The following is a 14,918-nucleotide window of genomic DNA, read 5'->3' as shown; positions in this document are numbered from 1 at the left end:
CCATGGATAAGGGATTTTCATCAGAAATTGGGTAGTGACTTCCAGCTGCAGCTTGACAGAAAGTGCAGAAATGCATTTTTTTTTTAAATTAGAGAAATGCTCTGACCCCTTTATGGACACATACTTATATACAACATACATGAAATTCACAAATATCAGTGATTATCCAAATTATTGCAAAGAAAGATTTAAGGGGAAAGGCCCTGGAACTAGTTTGTATACAGAATATGTCAAAGTCTGCACTCTGAATCATTCAGCCCATTACTTTCTGCAACTAAAAATCGCTGTAAACATTGTGAACATACTGTATCCTCAATTTTATTTATCTGACGTTGTTTCTTTTCCCTCATTACCACAAATTATGTTGAAGATCAGTTACACCTCAAATTGTGATGTGTGTATCAGATTTAGGAGTTGAAATCAGATTAGATGAAACACTGTTATCTCCCGCAGGGGACTAAGTTCAGATTCACATGGTGGCACAAGAAATGATAAAAAATTAAAAATAAATTAAAAAAAAACATTTGGGAAAGCGAAGGGGGAAAAAATCAAGTTTTTATAAGTCCTGCAATAGCTGAGTTTTTGGCCACTTGGAAAAAGTGTTGAACTTGCTATCAAACATTGCATATTTATTTTACATACTGAGCAGATACAGCCTCATTAGCATTTATTGATGACATGTTTGTGTCCACCTGTAATTCCAATATTCACTCTCTTTTTATTTATTTTTTTGGTCTCCATCAACTCCCGAGGGAAATATCTGGATCTTTAGGGCGCACTCACACTCTCCATCCGTACCGTGCCCCATGCTTTACGGTACTTGCCCCCCCTCCGCTCCCCCCACGGCCCAGGCCCGTTTGTACTCATACTACCTGGGCCTCGACGCGAATGCTTCTTGCCTGCCTACACGTCATCACGCCCTAACACGTCACACGCATTGATTGACGTCATTGCGATGCGTCGCTTTGTTTACAAAAGCGCGTGGCCTTTTGGCCACATAATGGAATCCAGCGCAGAAAACATGGTAACGTGTTTTCTGCAGTAACCAAATCTGCAGTAAACACTCTACCTCCGCATCACACCAACATGAACCTTTTCGCCGCCATTGTTTTAAATGTCTGTGCATGGTCCGTCCTTCTTTTTTCTATGTCCAAACAGGCGCACATAAAATGACGTCAGAGCTGTCGTAGGCCTCGTGCTCGAACACGTGCACGTCCTAAATGTGCAAACGTGCTTTTCAAAAGCCCACCTCTCCCAAATGGGCCGTGGCCAGCACGATTGCCGCTTGACTCACACTGGTCAAAACGAACTAGACTTTAGCCGTGAAACGTACTTGGGCACGGTATGGATGGACAGTGTGAGTGCGCCCTTAGTTGCTAAATGATCCACTATGTTCACCAGCTAGTCATTCAAGTCGTTTTTGAAGGCTTTTACCCCTGAAAACAGTTGCCTGCTACGGCCGAAAACAACGCTGTGAGAGTGGACTAACACAGTAAAGTAGTGGGCAGTAAAACCAAAACAATGAGATTAAGGATGCTAAAGCACTCCACAGAGGGGAACAGAAAGTGACCGTGTTGAGTGATATTTTTCTGAGTTCATAGTACAAGCGACACCTTTCACATACATGTGATCCCTTGTTATTAAAAAATATATATATAACTTCTATAAAATGTAGATAAAAAGTATCGAAAGAGACAGCCCAGAAAGTTTTTGTTTGCACTTTGTGGTTTGCCTGGAGCTGTGCGATCTACCCAATCTCTTGGAACAAACACTACGTCAGGCCTCTTTGCATTTTCAATAAAAGGTGCAGATAGCACAGAGATAAAGACAGCCTATTGCATTGTAACATGTCTAACTAACTGACAGACCAGAAAAAAAAGCCATTATGTAACGTCTGAAAGCACCAGAGCGATGGCAGAAAGGAGGAGTAGGAGATTGCCCCTGGCTGATTGTCAGGATGGAGCGAGTGAAAAACGGTTCTCTTAGGTCCAACATCCTCTCATCTTCCCTACGTCCACCTTACATAATAGAAGCAAGCTGAAAGGCAGGTGACTTTCTAACCCTATGAGACCTGTTTATAGAACCCCCCCCCCCCCCCCCTCCCCTTTTGTCATGCTGCCCTTTTTTTTGCAAGCGCACATGCTGACAACCACATCAGTTCACGCCTTTGCACGGCCACAAACCCAAATGAGACCTGGCTAAACATCCTGTGCCGCTTATTCTTTTTCTGTGGGTACTTTAACAGAAAATAAAGGCAGAGTAGAAACTGTGCACACAGGGTAGGCGCACATATGTGTGTGTCTCTTTGTGTGTGTGTGTGTGTGTGTGTGTGTGTGTGTGTGTGTGTGTGTGTGTGTGTGTGTGTGTGTGTGTGTGTGTGTGTGTGTGTGTGTGTGTCCGTGCAGGCTCATCTGTGCAACATCTGCTCAACCAGCCCAAGGCTCCTCGCCTCTTGAGAAGTGGGTCACGTTTCCCGATGACGTCAAAAGTCCTTCTGCCTCTCCAGTTTGTGGAGCTGTGCCAAAACCACCACATGCCATTCCTAGTCTTTATAATGGAAATGCTCTCTCCAAAAGCCTTGATGAATCACCTGCCAAAGCTCTCAAGAATTTGAAATCTTAAGACTGAAGTGGGTTTGACCATGACATTGAGACACAAGCTGAAGGGATGATTATTCAGCGAGGGTAAAAAAAAAAAAAACATGTTAAAAAATGTCAACACACATTAGCTCAAAAAGGAGACCAATAAGAAAGAGGTAAAAGATAGGTGCAAAATTACAGACAGACAATATAACTAGCACTGCTCTATAAAAGTACAAGTGCAATGTGGTAGAGAGCCAACATTGTGATCCCGGATATAAGCTGCTAAACTGCCTCAATCCGGAAGACCTGACACTCTTTCCTACCAGATCAAGAAGGACAGATCGAGAAAAAAAGAAAAGAAAAAATTGACAGGAGAAGAGAAGAGAAGAGAAGAGAAGAGAAGAGAAGAGAAGAGAGGTCTGCTACAGTAGGTGTAGAGATTTAATTTAAGCTGTCCGGTCCCGGAGGAGACGAGGCAGGGATCAGCAAGAGTATGAATGGAACAGCACCTAATGGAAAACAGTATGGAGAGAGAGAGGGTGTAGGGAGAAACCTGACGCAGCCCCAGGCGCATAACCATTAAAATAAAGGCTCTCTATTCTAACCGTAATCACATTGTTGTGAGTCCCATTTTCAATTTTCACCCTCTCTTTACAGAGGGTGGAAAGGAGTACACTACACAGGACTGTCTGACCACACACACACTTAAACAGTTATGCAAAGAAGAGCTCGCTGCTCTTAGTTATCGATTGTGGCCAAAAACATAAACGGATGTCACTGACACAAGAACATGTCAGCCCTGACATCGTTTAGTGTCTCCAGGTATTGCGGAGCATAGCAGCAACAAGTAAGTAATCTTGCCCAGTCAGTCTGCTGGACTGTGTGTATTAGCAGGTGGTCACATTATAGAAAAGACATAAGAGGTGGGGGGTCACCATCTTATCATACTCTTTAAAGACCAAAATCCGAGAGCCTGAGCAGAGTTCAGGGGAAACGGAGTGAGAACATAGCTCCTGCCTTTGTCTCAACAATTCTGTGACAACTGAGCAGGGACTCGCACTTTCAAAGTGAATAACACAGTGTGTAGTCCAACTCCGGATGTCCTAACAAGTAGTTGTTAAAGCATTGACTTAAAAATGCAATTAAATATTCACTGCGCTTAGCACATTAAAGGGAAAAAAAGTTTTCTAATTTTTTTTCTGGTGTCCCACGTTAATAAGTCAAGATGTGCAAACATCCACACACTTGCAACACATTACCCCTCTCTCTACAAGGAATGGTCCTAACAAATACAGATAAATAGGAAACATTATAACCGTAGACCAAAAATGTTTCTAGAACTTTCAAAAAACCTGCTGACTGTTTTAAATGTTTGACTTCTTTCCGCATTTGTCGCTATTTTTAAATAATAAAATAACTAATTTCCTTGAACTGACCATAAGCAGCTTCTGTTTGCAGAGTAGATTTAGAAATGTGACCAAAGTGGTACAAAAAATAGCTCCACACTGTGAGCATCATAACCAGCATTCCAACACTGATATTTGTGTTTGTACACTGTGTGTCCATAAAAATCTTAATCATATAGACATTATCTACCATCATGCAAATTCAGCACAGCGCTACAGCTATACATTCCACTTTTAATATCTGACTAATTGAATGTGACTGCGCGAAAAACAGCCCTTAACCCAAACCATAAGACTCTCGCCGCTGCAAGGGGTGAAATAACCTGACTGACAGACAGATGTACAGACAGATTTTTTTTTTCTCTACATATTTAGAGAGTAAAAAATGGCATTGAGCAGGGAACAGCAGAAGCCTTGTTGGCTGCAGGGACAGACAGGCTCATGGCGAGCCAGTGAGGCAGCGGGCTGGACGGACGGGGAGGGCTCACCAGGCAGAGGTTACAATAACACATTTCCTCGCACCACGCCATCGCGCTAGAGAGACGTGCAGCCTGCTGACAGAGGGAAATATGGTACTTTTGATTTGTTTGAGAGCTGCTACTTATTTAACAGATGAAGATTTTATACCAAACACAAGATCAGTTTATAAAATATAATGCATTGTGACCAGTGGTGTAATGGTAGTTGATGAGGTGGGTGTACCAATAGGTAGATGGGTAGGTTACAGAGGAGGAGGTGGGTATATCCTCCTATATACTGATTGACTGATAGGTGGGTGTACTGTAAACTACCAGGAAAAGAGGCGGGTACTTCATGTACCTGTGTATACCCTCTACTACACCACTGACTGTAACAGATAAAATGGGCATGCAGTAAATAATTAATTAGAGATATAGAAATATACAGTAAAATGCTTCTTGAATGCTTTTACATCAACAATAATAACTCTGATCTGAACATTTCTTCTACCACTGGCATTTTGAAAATAAGGTGCAACAGTACTGTGGTGAAATAGAGAGGGTATAATGTTTAGAGGAAAATGAATGCTACATAAAGAGGTGGAATCAAATAAAAACATATGCAATAGCCTGTGAAGTTATAGCCATCAGTAACCAACCAAGCAATGGATTACTAAATACAATCATACATCATTGAAAACAGCCTTCTTTGTCATGCTCCTGAAATATATAATCAATTAATAGCTGACCATGTTTGGATTTATTGGACGGCCCCAGTCAAAGGGCTTCAAAATGTTCCTGCTTGTTAAATGAATCATAGTAGCAGCAGCAACTGTGGCCTGGTCTGTTTCTAGTGGAGACACAATGGCCAGACTGGACCTGAGGGATTTGCTGCACCTCCTCTCTGAAGCCCAACACAAATCAAAGGTCATGAGATCAATTTTCTTGGACACCGCTGCCTCAAATGTGCATGTGAATACTCTAAGAGGGGAAATGAACAGTTGTTTCTTCCATTTGTTTTTCACACATTCTACTGACTGGAGCTATTTACTTCTAGGACTACCCCCATCCCCCCTCTCTGCTTCTACCTCCCTCTCACAAACATGCACAGATACACACTCACACACATACTTCCCGGGGCGATGTGAGTGTCTATTCATTCGGCAGAGGCCAGCTGCACACCTGGTGACAGCCCAGGATGGTGGTGTTGGCTCAGGTCAGGGTGTGCAGGGAGAGGAGGGTCCGGGAAGGGGAGGGGACGGCTGGGTGAATGGGCCCACAGGCCTGTCCTTCAGGGTCTGCTCAACCTGCACATTCCAGTTCATTTAGCGCCGGGGCTAGCACAGGAATGTCCTCTCATGTAAGGGATCACTGTCTTAAAGGTGGGCTCCTCGTGTGATTGAAAAGGCCCTTCAGGAGGATAAATAGAGATGAAAGGCAAACGTGCTGCACTCAGTTCCCCAAAGTGATGTGCTATCCTACTGCATACGTACTGGCACCCATTAACCTACCTGTCCTTTAAAGATGGGCAGGTTACATACAAGTGCTTGTTTTGCACTTCAGTCTTTTTTGGTACTAACCAAAATACAGATACAGATATTCATAGTTTAGTTATTCTTTGATTCAATATTTCTGACTGATATTAATTGCTGAAACTGTGTATTAAAGGTTCTCCTCAGAAGGATAAATATAGATTTTAAAAAAGCCAAATGGAGGAAAGAGATGGGCTGCTGTACAGGATACACACTATTAAGCTTCCCGTCATGTACGGAGCAAAAACAGAAAATCATTTTTTGGACCTATGGATTAATATATGTCCATACCCGAGTTTCAGAAACTGTCATATTCTGCTGAAAGTTAGGAGTGAATGAGTTGATCAGATCAAATATTTCTTGATTGAAATAATAATTGTACCTTTTTTTATTTTATGCAGCCTATTTTAGGGATGTTCATAGGTTGCACTAGGGTGGAATGAGATGGCTATAGCCCCACCAATAAATAACCAGATGTTTGATATACAAAATCCTGTCTGATAGTTTTAACTTGAGGCTGTTTCTCCTTTTCTATAGATGATCTGGTTCAATCTATGTGCTGGAATCACCTGGGCGACTTTGAGATGTACCGAAGTAATCAATGGTTAATTTTTACTTTGGTTAACAAGAAACAAGCCAACAAATGCATCGTTTCATCATCAAACAATCCCATCAAGAGGTTCAAGAAACTAGTGAAAACGAGAAAGGCATCGAGACGGAGAGTCAGAACAACGGAGGGAGACATAACAAACACTACCATCATTTGAAGCTGGAATAAGCAGTACTTCTTCTGGAATAATCTGTCACCAAAGATTCAACTTTTGTAGGCAGTCCCTGAAGACCCTGTCTATGTTACTTATAATTTTTCAGTGAGTTTTGAGAGTTCAGACATTGTCATCTATTTCTGCATTTTCCTGTGACTACTTAAACGTTTTGACTTGATAAAGCTGTGATTGTTATTGCTCATAAATAATAATTTAGTAGTACTAACAGTAGCAAGAAGTCAGAACTGTTTGTAGAAGGCATACTTGAAATCGACTTTCAAATGCCACATGTCTTCACATTGTCTTATTAATTGGATTTACTGCCTATTGCGATTCGGGTTTTGACGACATCTAACATCTGAGAAGATTGGCTTCTGCTAAACAGAAGCAGAATCCTGTAGAAAAACATATATACAGTAAATTTCTTAGAGCAAATGATGAACAAAAGCCTTGTTATGGTCATGGTGCAGAAACTATTCCATTAGCTATGGTGTTGAAAAATTCAAAATTCAAACAATACCCAGTCCTATGCACTGATACATGTAACATATGCACATATGCAAATAAGCAAATGCATTGAGTTCTTAATAAACACACAAACACTCTCTCCTCTCCCTATCTATCGTCACAGACACACTCATGCACAAGCACACACACACACCTACTTATATGCATACATTAATTTGTGCCAGGAACATTCTGTTCACGTCTATCACTTCACTGAAATAGTTGGTCTCTTATGGTAACACAAAAAACTTGAGTGACATAATTGCCTCAGTCTAGAACAGACAGCAGAAGTAGAAAGTACAGCATGTAATCTTCCCTTCGACACACAAAAAAAATCCATTATTCGCTTCAAATTCTACTGTTCTATTCAAATGTGAGGCAGTTATTACGATCTTGAGGTGTTAATATGTGTGCTGTGTGTCAGGACTGGAGCCCTGTGCCTGTCTAGCATTTCCAGCTGCGTTGGGTTGTGTCTGTGGTTTGAGGCCCTCCGTGTTTCTATGAGCGGATTCAACCTCTCAGCCTGCAGCAGCTGGCAGCCATCAAGCTGCTGGCAACACACACACACACACACACACACACACACACACACTTACATGCGCACGCATGCTCGCACAGACGTCCTTCCATAATTTCCATGGTAATCAGTGGGGAGCCAGATCGTGGTTGTGCCAGGGGTAGGGAGAGAGGGGAGAAGGGCACTCAGCTTAGTCCAGGACCTCTGGTTTGGTTGGCTCAAGTGATCAGAGACACAGGGCAAGAACCAGGATGTGAGCTACTCTTGTTGCTGTAAATGAAGGTAATGAAGGAATTGAAGACAGATGGGTGACAATGTAATATAGAGTTTAAAGGATACTTCCAGTTTATTACACATTGGGTCCCGTTTTCATAGTTTTGCCCATCGCCGCTATCGGTAATAACAACGTTGTTCTTACACATTTAATTGCTGAGATCTAGGAACACTGCAACATCACTAAAAAGAGTTCAGATGGAGCACTAAGTATAGGCATAGTTCTACATTTTGGTTATTACTCTTATTTAAAGACTCGCAGAGAGTTAGATGTGAAGATCGATACCACTGTCATGATAATATGAGACTCAAGCAAGCAGGTGATTAGCTTAGCTTAGCATAAAGACTGGAAACCGAGAAACAGCTAGCCTGCTAATTATTATATCATGAGAGTTTCCAGACTTTATGCTAAGGTAAGCATATGAGCCACTGGCTCTAGCCTCATATTTATCACAAAGGCATGACAGTGGTATTTAACATTAAGTTAATAACTCTATTTTCAAAAACGTTAAACTAATTATTTATTGAGCAAGTACTCAGTGTAGATTCTTTTAGACGAGAGGCTAATAGTAACATTATTATCCAAACTGTTTAATGTAAACATTTATTACATTATTATTAATAATAATAATATTAATAATAACTATAAGAATTTTATTAATAACAATAATAATTATTATTATTATTACCAGCATTTCGGGTGTGCTCAATTATTTCAAATAAAGTGGTTTCTGGCTAAACTGTTGGGTTTGTTTACAACCTCTCTAATTATCTGAATGCTTATTTCTTGCCTCGTTAACAATTACTTTGGTAAGTAAAATTTAACCATAACAGATTAAAATGTTTGCCAAAACTATGAAAATAAGATGCCGCTTGTAAAAAAAAAAAACGACCTTTAAACATCTGGGAGCTGACCATCGCAGCACTCTGTCGAGAACGTGTCTGTTTGGTGAGACAAAAAAATGTGGGCAAGAAGCTCTTGTTTATGCCACCACAGACCAAAATTCAGTGTATTGTGGCTTCATGCTGGGAAGTCAACATGGTAGAGGTACTACAGTACCCATACAAATCTGGAGCATGAGCACACTGGTTGCTGCATCAGTCAAACACAAGACTCTTCCATCATGTAAGAGTAAGCCTGCTGTTTTGCATGGTGACTAAGAAAAAACCTTGGATGACCTACTTTCATTCGTACCCCAATTCCTACACCCCTTGCCTCCTCACACACGCACAGTGCAGCTAATACAGTGGGACTGAATGGGGATTGAAAGCGGATCGCCCAATCACTATACACACAAACCCCTGCTGATATCAGCTTCCTTTACAAATGCAGGGGGAGGCTTTCAATGAGACTGTTTCTAACCCAGAGGCCAGTCCAGTCCAGTCAAAAGGAAAAAAAAGTAATATCCCAAGAGGCTATGTGTTTAGAATACAAACAAGCTGTTTGGGATGAGAGTGAGCAGCAGACCAGTGGTAAATCACTGCCCTACAGGCTATCAACAACCTCCTCCATCCAAAACACAATTCAATTATGGATGGTGCAGCAAAAAATAGAGTAACAGGAAACATTTACAACAGCAACAGTAATTGTGTTTGGAGCCCATTCCACAGGAAGTCATTACCATAGATTTCAAGAATATCTTTATCATCCAAGTTAAGAAAGAATTTCCTCCTCTGGTTGGGATAATATTTGTGTTGGTGTCAATGAGAGGACAGAGAGCAGAGCGCTGTGGGGAGGGGTGGAGTTACTGACAGAAAAGGGGGTGGATTCCAACACCTCCTTAAGAGAATCGTCTAAAAAAAAAAACTTCCTGGCTAATCAACTCTGCTCAAACATTGCAGCTCAGTTAGTTAAAAACATTCAATGTGTGCAGACTGCTTTCCTTTCCTCTGCGAGAGAGGAGAGGAAGTTCGATGACAGTGCTGATGCCTGCAGCAGGAGAGCCTTGGACTCAAATTTCCTTACGCACTGTGAAAAGCGATCCACACCACAAGTCCACACCTCTTCCTCCAGTTCAATATCCCCAGCTGAAATACAGAAGACCGGCCTGTCATTTTGTATTAACCCAAGAAGAAGAACTATTCCGCAGAGGCCCCCACTAACCGCTATCAGATCAGCTGATAATGACTTTGTTTTATTACGCCCATGATGGGAAGGACTACCCCAGTGTTGCGAAATGCACCTACTCAGTGAGTTAATAGATGCTGGCAGCCAATTTGTAATCAAAAGGAAAGAAAATGGCTGTTTATTAAATCTACGGTTGTGCCGAGTGAAGCATAGCCTCCGAGCATGACTGTGGCGAAGCGTCAGAGGGCAATATGGCAGCCTAAAGGTTTGTGAGGAAGAAGAGACGGAGCGATTCCTCTTTGCTCTATTTATTTTCGGAATAAAGTGTTTTTACACAGTGACTATCACTCTGAAGGGCCTTTATATAAGACTCTAATGTCTGTGGGAGAAGCTTCCTGAGAAAAACAAAGTTAAGTATCAACTGTAATCCTCCCTCCAACCTCACACTATTCTTCAAACACTTCAGACGCACAGCACTAATGCAAACACTGTCACGTCAACAAAGTGCAGATCTACTTCTTGTCATGGTGCTCTTACAGCTTCTTTAAAACATCATAACTCTACGGAAAGAGCAGACCTGTTAAAACATCATTAAGCCTCTTTAGGTCATCTAACGGAGAAGTGGGACCTGGGAAATGATAGACATGTTACTGTCATGCAGTTAGTTTATATTTTGAGACTCTTTTTGGTGACTAAATCTCTGCTGTTCCCATCACCATGTGGTGGTCACATTGCGGCCCCCAAACGTGCGTCTGACCCCCCTTAGGGAGGCCAGAGCCCCTTGTGAGCGAGGTGATGACTAGTGTGGGTCAGCATGGGCTTGTTTACACATTAGAGACCACACAGACAAGACACGGTTAAGACAGCATATGCACACCATGTGTGTCTCAATTACAGACAGGCCATGACTGCTCAACTGCTTAGCACCGTCCAACCAGAGATGAGAGCGAATGACAAACCACTCATAACATTTTGTTACAGAAAATCTATTTGTTCTTAAATTGACTTTCACATGCTATTAAGACAGATAGCAGAGCACTGTTGTCTTTATGTCCCGATAAGGAAACGTGTAATAGAGATCATCTCTCAGCAGAGGGCTCCAGCCTGGTGAAAGAGCAGAGGAGAGTCAGAGATGTTGTAAATGTTTGCATCTTTGCATGATATGGACTACTTTGTTTGTCTGCCAGTTTCATCTTACTTAGCCTTTATTGGGACATTAATGCAAGAAAAAAATTAAAAGCAGACAAAAAACATGTTTATTGTTGTACATCAATGGGAGCTTGTCTTCTGAGTAATTCCTTCTTGAATCCCTTAAAGTATAGAAGTCTGAATGCAAACATAAAGGCAGTCATCCTCTAGTTTTCAAAATGGTGCATTGTTGCAACTGAAAATGCGTGAATTTACAGTATTACTGCTTGGTTATTTACTGTAATGTCTATGTTTATTCTTACCATAATGTAAATACTACTGTGTGAAGTGGTAAACCTCCATACAGTGTTTTTGTTGTTTTTAATTCATGATTACAGGGTACGATATTATAAATAGAGGGTATAACTGCATTATCTATTGCAACAACACTAACATTTTTCTTTCCATCATTTGCAGCATTGCCATTTAAAAAACAGTAGGGTGTAAAGAAATCTGCCATCCGTGCATGCGCTTGTTTAGAGCTATACAGTAACTATTCTATGTTAACTACTAAATACAGTCAACTATTCCAGCCCATCACTCATTCAAAAACAGAGATACATCCTAACTCCATCACTGCAGCAAACCAACTACTGCATATCAAATGAATAATGATTGACACTTGAATAAACTTTAGCTGAGACATCAAACCTAAATCAGAATAAAGTGTAAACTGTAAAATATCTAAGAGTCTTTTCATATCTGAATTTTGTATGTGCAGGAATGTGAGAGTGTCACCACAAAGAAAAACAAACAAGCATACTACAACGCTAACTAGCCCTGAGAGCTGAGGGCATCTTTCAAGTGGCCAGGCCGACAGTGCAGCCTCTCATCTCCCAACCTAACCGCACTAACAGGTCTCAACGAGAGCTTTGCTCACTCCAAAAGTCTGTTTCCCATTCACATGCTCCGCATGCTCATTGATTTTCCATAAGGAGATCTAAGAATCTGATATCAGTTACCTTGAATAAAGCCCATCCCATCTCCTTAACACAGGTATGCATGTGTGTCAGTGTAAATTCCTGAAGTTTAGGGAGAGCAAGCCCCTATAAGTGATGAGGAGATATTGGTATTAAAGTCCAGGAGAGAAAGATAATAATGCATTTGTCAGTTTTGTGGCAGTGACTCAGAGATCATCTGAGGAGAATGTTTGACATAAATAATTAGGGATGAGATGAATCACTGACACCATGTCCTCAGCTTCCCTTTCTCATCAGCACTTGAAAGTGGTTTCTAAAATAGCATCCCTTCAGCAACAAAATAAAAATTCAGTATGTTTTTTGCAAATGTCAGAAGAAAGCTACACTTGCAACTATACTGTATATGTCTATATGAATAAATCATCATCTTGGTCTGATGATTGCAATGTTTTTAGAGGAAATGTGGCTTAGTTGATCATTTTAGTGGGAGATAATGGATCATTGATTATTTAAAACCATATTCTTATGAAGAAATTATATAAGAATGTTACAGGGAATGTAAAGTAGAAAATAAAATATTGTAAATTGTTGTAATTCCATTGGTTTGCCTGCCAACCACTGCAAGTGGCTCCACAGAATTGAAAAGCTATCAGCTCAGATGATGTAGATGATCTGTGTAGATCAGAGCAATAACAACTGAGCAGAGATCAAATCACACTCAAGCAAACTGTAATATCCACACTGCAGCGTAAAACAGGAGCATGACATTTAAACACATAGTATTTAATGAGAATAATGAGAATAATATAATTGTGTGTTGTAAATATTATTATTATTATTATTATTATTGTTGTTGTTGCTGTTGTTGCCTGTGTTATATTACACATGATATACATGCAATAAAACAAACTCTGCAGCTTTCAAGATTATGCATTCACAGCCATAATAATAAATAATAATAATAAATAAATATTCTAATGAAAATAATAACAATGAAAATTTCAGTCAGAGTCATAGAAGTCCAACAGTCCTTATTTTATTGCCATTTCGTGTCACTGCTCCCTACTTTCTTCCCTTCGCCTCAAACACAAAAGTCGTCATTGAAAGAAGAAAACAAGCCAGAAATAGAAAAGTTGAACGGGACAGAAACTTCTTACCTGGTCCCTCTGGATGCATGGCAGAGAGGTCCGGCGATGTGACTTACTGTTGGACTGACTGTGTGCCATGTCTGAGGCTATCACAGAACTGGACCTCCTGCGCCTTTTAAATACAGGGATCTCTTCCCTGGCTCCAGTCACGGGGGTGCAGCCCTCCTTGTGTCTCCCTTGGTTGGGAAGGAGCTTGTCAGCATACCTCGCCAGCAGGATGCCCAGCACTCCAACCAGGTACGCTACGTACGGTCTCCAGGTGGCCCGTACTTTGTGCAGCGAAAAGAGTGAGATAGTCCTGACCAGGCTAATGAAAACGATCACAGATATGCCCTGATTCAGCCGCGCTACCATGAGTGCGCCGGTGGACACGCAGACGAGCACGACCACGGCTGCTGTCGTGAACGAAAACAGCTGCTCATCTGTCCCGTCCAGGAGAGACCACGCCGCTGCTTCGCCCAGGTGGCACAAGGTTAAGAGGGAGAGGGCGGTCTGGATAAGAACTCCGCAGCGGATTAAGTAGACACCGACCCAGAAGAAGGCACATACGAGTGTGAATAACGGGGAAACAACACTCCAGCAAGTTTGCAACAGCTCCGCAGCGCAGCCTGAAACGAAGTGAAGAGGAGACGATGAATGCGAATGCGAGAGTCTGTTGTCAGCGTCGCTGCTGCTGCTGCTGGCTTCAGCTTTCCAGTCTGCACATTTGCCCAACAGAGCGAGAAAAAACGAAAGCGACCCCACACACACCGCACTCCGCAGTTTGTGGGAGCTCCATATTTTTATGAACATCAGCCTCACCCACGACTCGTAATCTCGGTCACGGCACAGTGGGATGACACATGTTTTCACATAACCATTGCGATCCTGTACGCTGAAGCTTTTTTCACGAGTGCTGTCAGATACTGCAGGCATCGCCATCACTCATGGCAGATATGAAGTATGAGGAAGTCTATAATGCATCTATACCTGTGTGGTCATGGGACAGGACGTGAGTTAGTGACAAAACAAACATCCTTTTATTGTACGTATCGTGAAAAAGTACAGCAAATACGCGCCCGAGCGTCTCCATTTACGCATGGAGATGTGCTGCCACTGAACGCATTCCCTTTTGTTTTTCCAGGTGCAGGATTGAGAAACAGCTGCCAGAAACAGCTCGAAGGGAGGCTGAATGACAGAATAACTCAAAATGTTATTCAGATCTAGGGCACCACTTCTCTGCACAAAGGCTCTGTGGAGCGCTGTGTCTTTGACTTCTGATGATGTCCTCTTCACGGCCCCGGTCCGTGCAGCAGTGGCAGTCTCTGCAAAAACATCAGTCCCGTTTCGTGAACACGCAGCCGCGATAAAACGCGCTCTCCGTGTCCATTGTTTGGCCACTTCTGGGTCTCTCCTGTAAAAGCAGATACTCTCCCGTTACTTTCCAGGATAAACGCTGTTGAGGAATTCGAGCAGTTTGAGCAGAGTATCCGCCAGGTTATTGCTCGGTGTTTTGAGGGGCAAATCCGGAGTGTTACCAGCTCTCTACACCGCGAGTCTCAAGCTCATTCACAAC

At 41.9% G+C, this 14,918-nt stretch overlaps 1 protein-coding gene across 1 annotated transcript in view; it reads right to left on the bottom strand.

Annotated features, from left to right (window-relative positions):
- LOC310949445 (cGMP-inhibited 3',5'-cyclic phosphodiesterase 3A-like) overlaps positions 1-14,284 on the bottom strand; it is a gene marked incomplete at its 5' end in the record, with an annotated part of 68,523 nt that extends 54,239 nt beyond the window's left edge. Inside the window, one exon of the mRNA XM_083916920.1 lies at positions 13,373-14,284. Coding sequence (XP_083773046.1) covers positions 13,373-14,284 — 912 coding nt within the window. The remainder of the gene's footprint in view (positions 1-13,372) is intronic.
- Positions 14,285-14,918: the final 634 nt, after the last annotated feature.

The sequence above is a fragment of the Echiichthys vipera genome, assembly GCF_963691815.1.
Source record: "Echiichthys vipera genome assembly, chromosome: 7".
Taxonomy (NCBI): domain Eukaryota; kingdom Metazoa; phylum Chordata; class Actinopteri; order Perciformes; family Trachinidae; genus Echiichthys; species Echiichthys vipera.
Note: the sequence above shows the minus strand (reverse complement) of the source record. Positions and strands in the feature narration are given on the sequence as shown.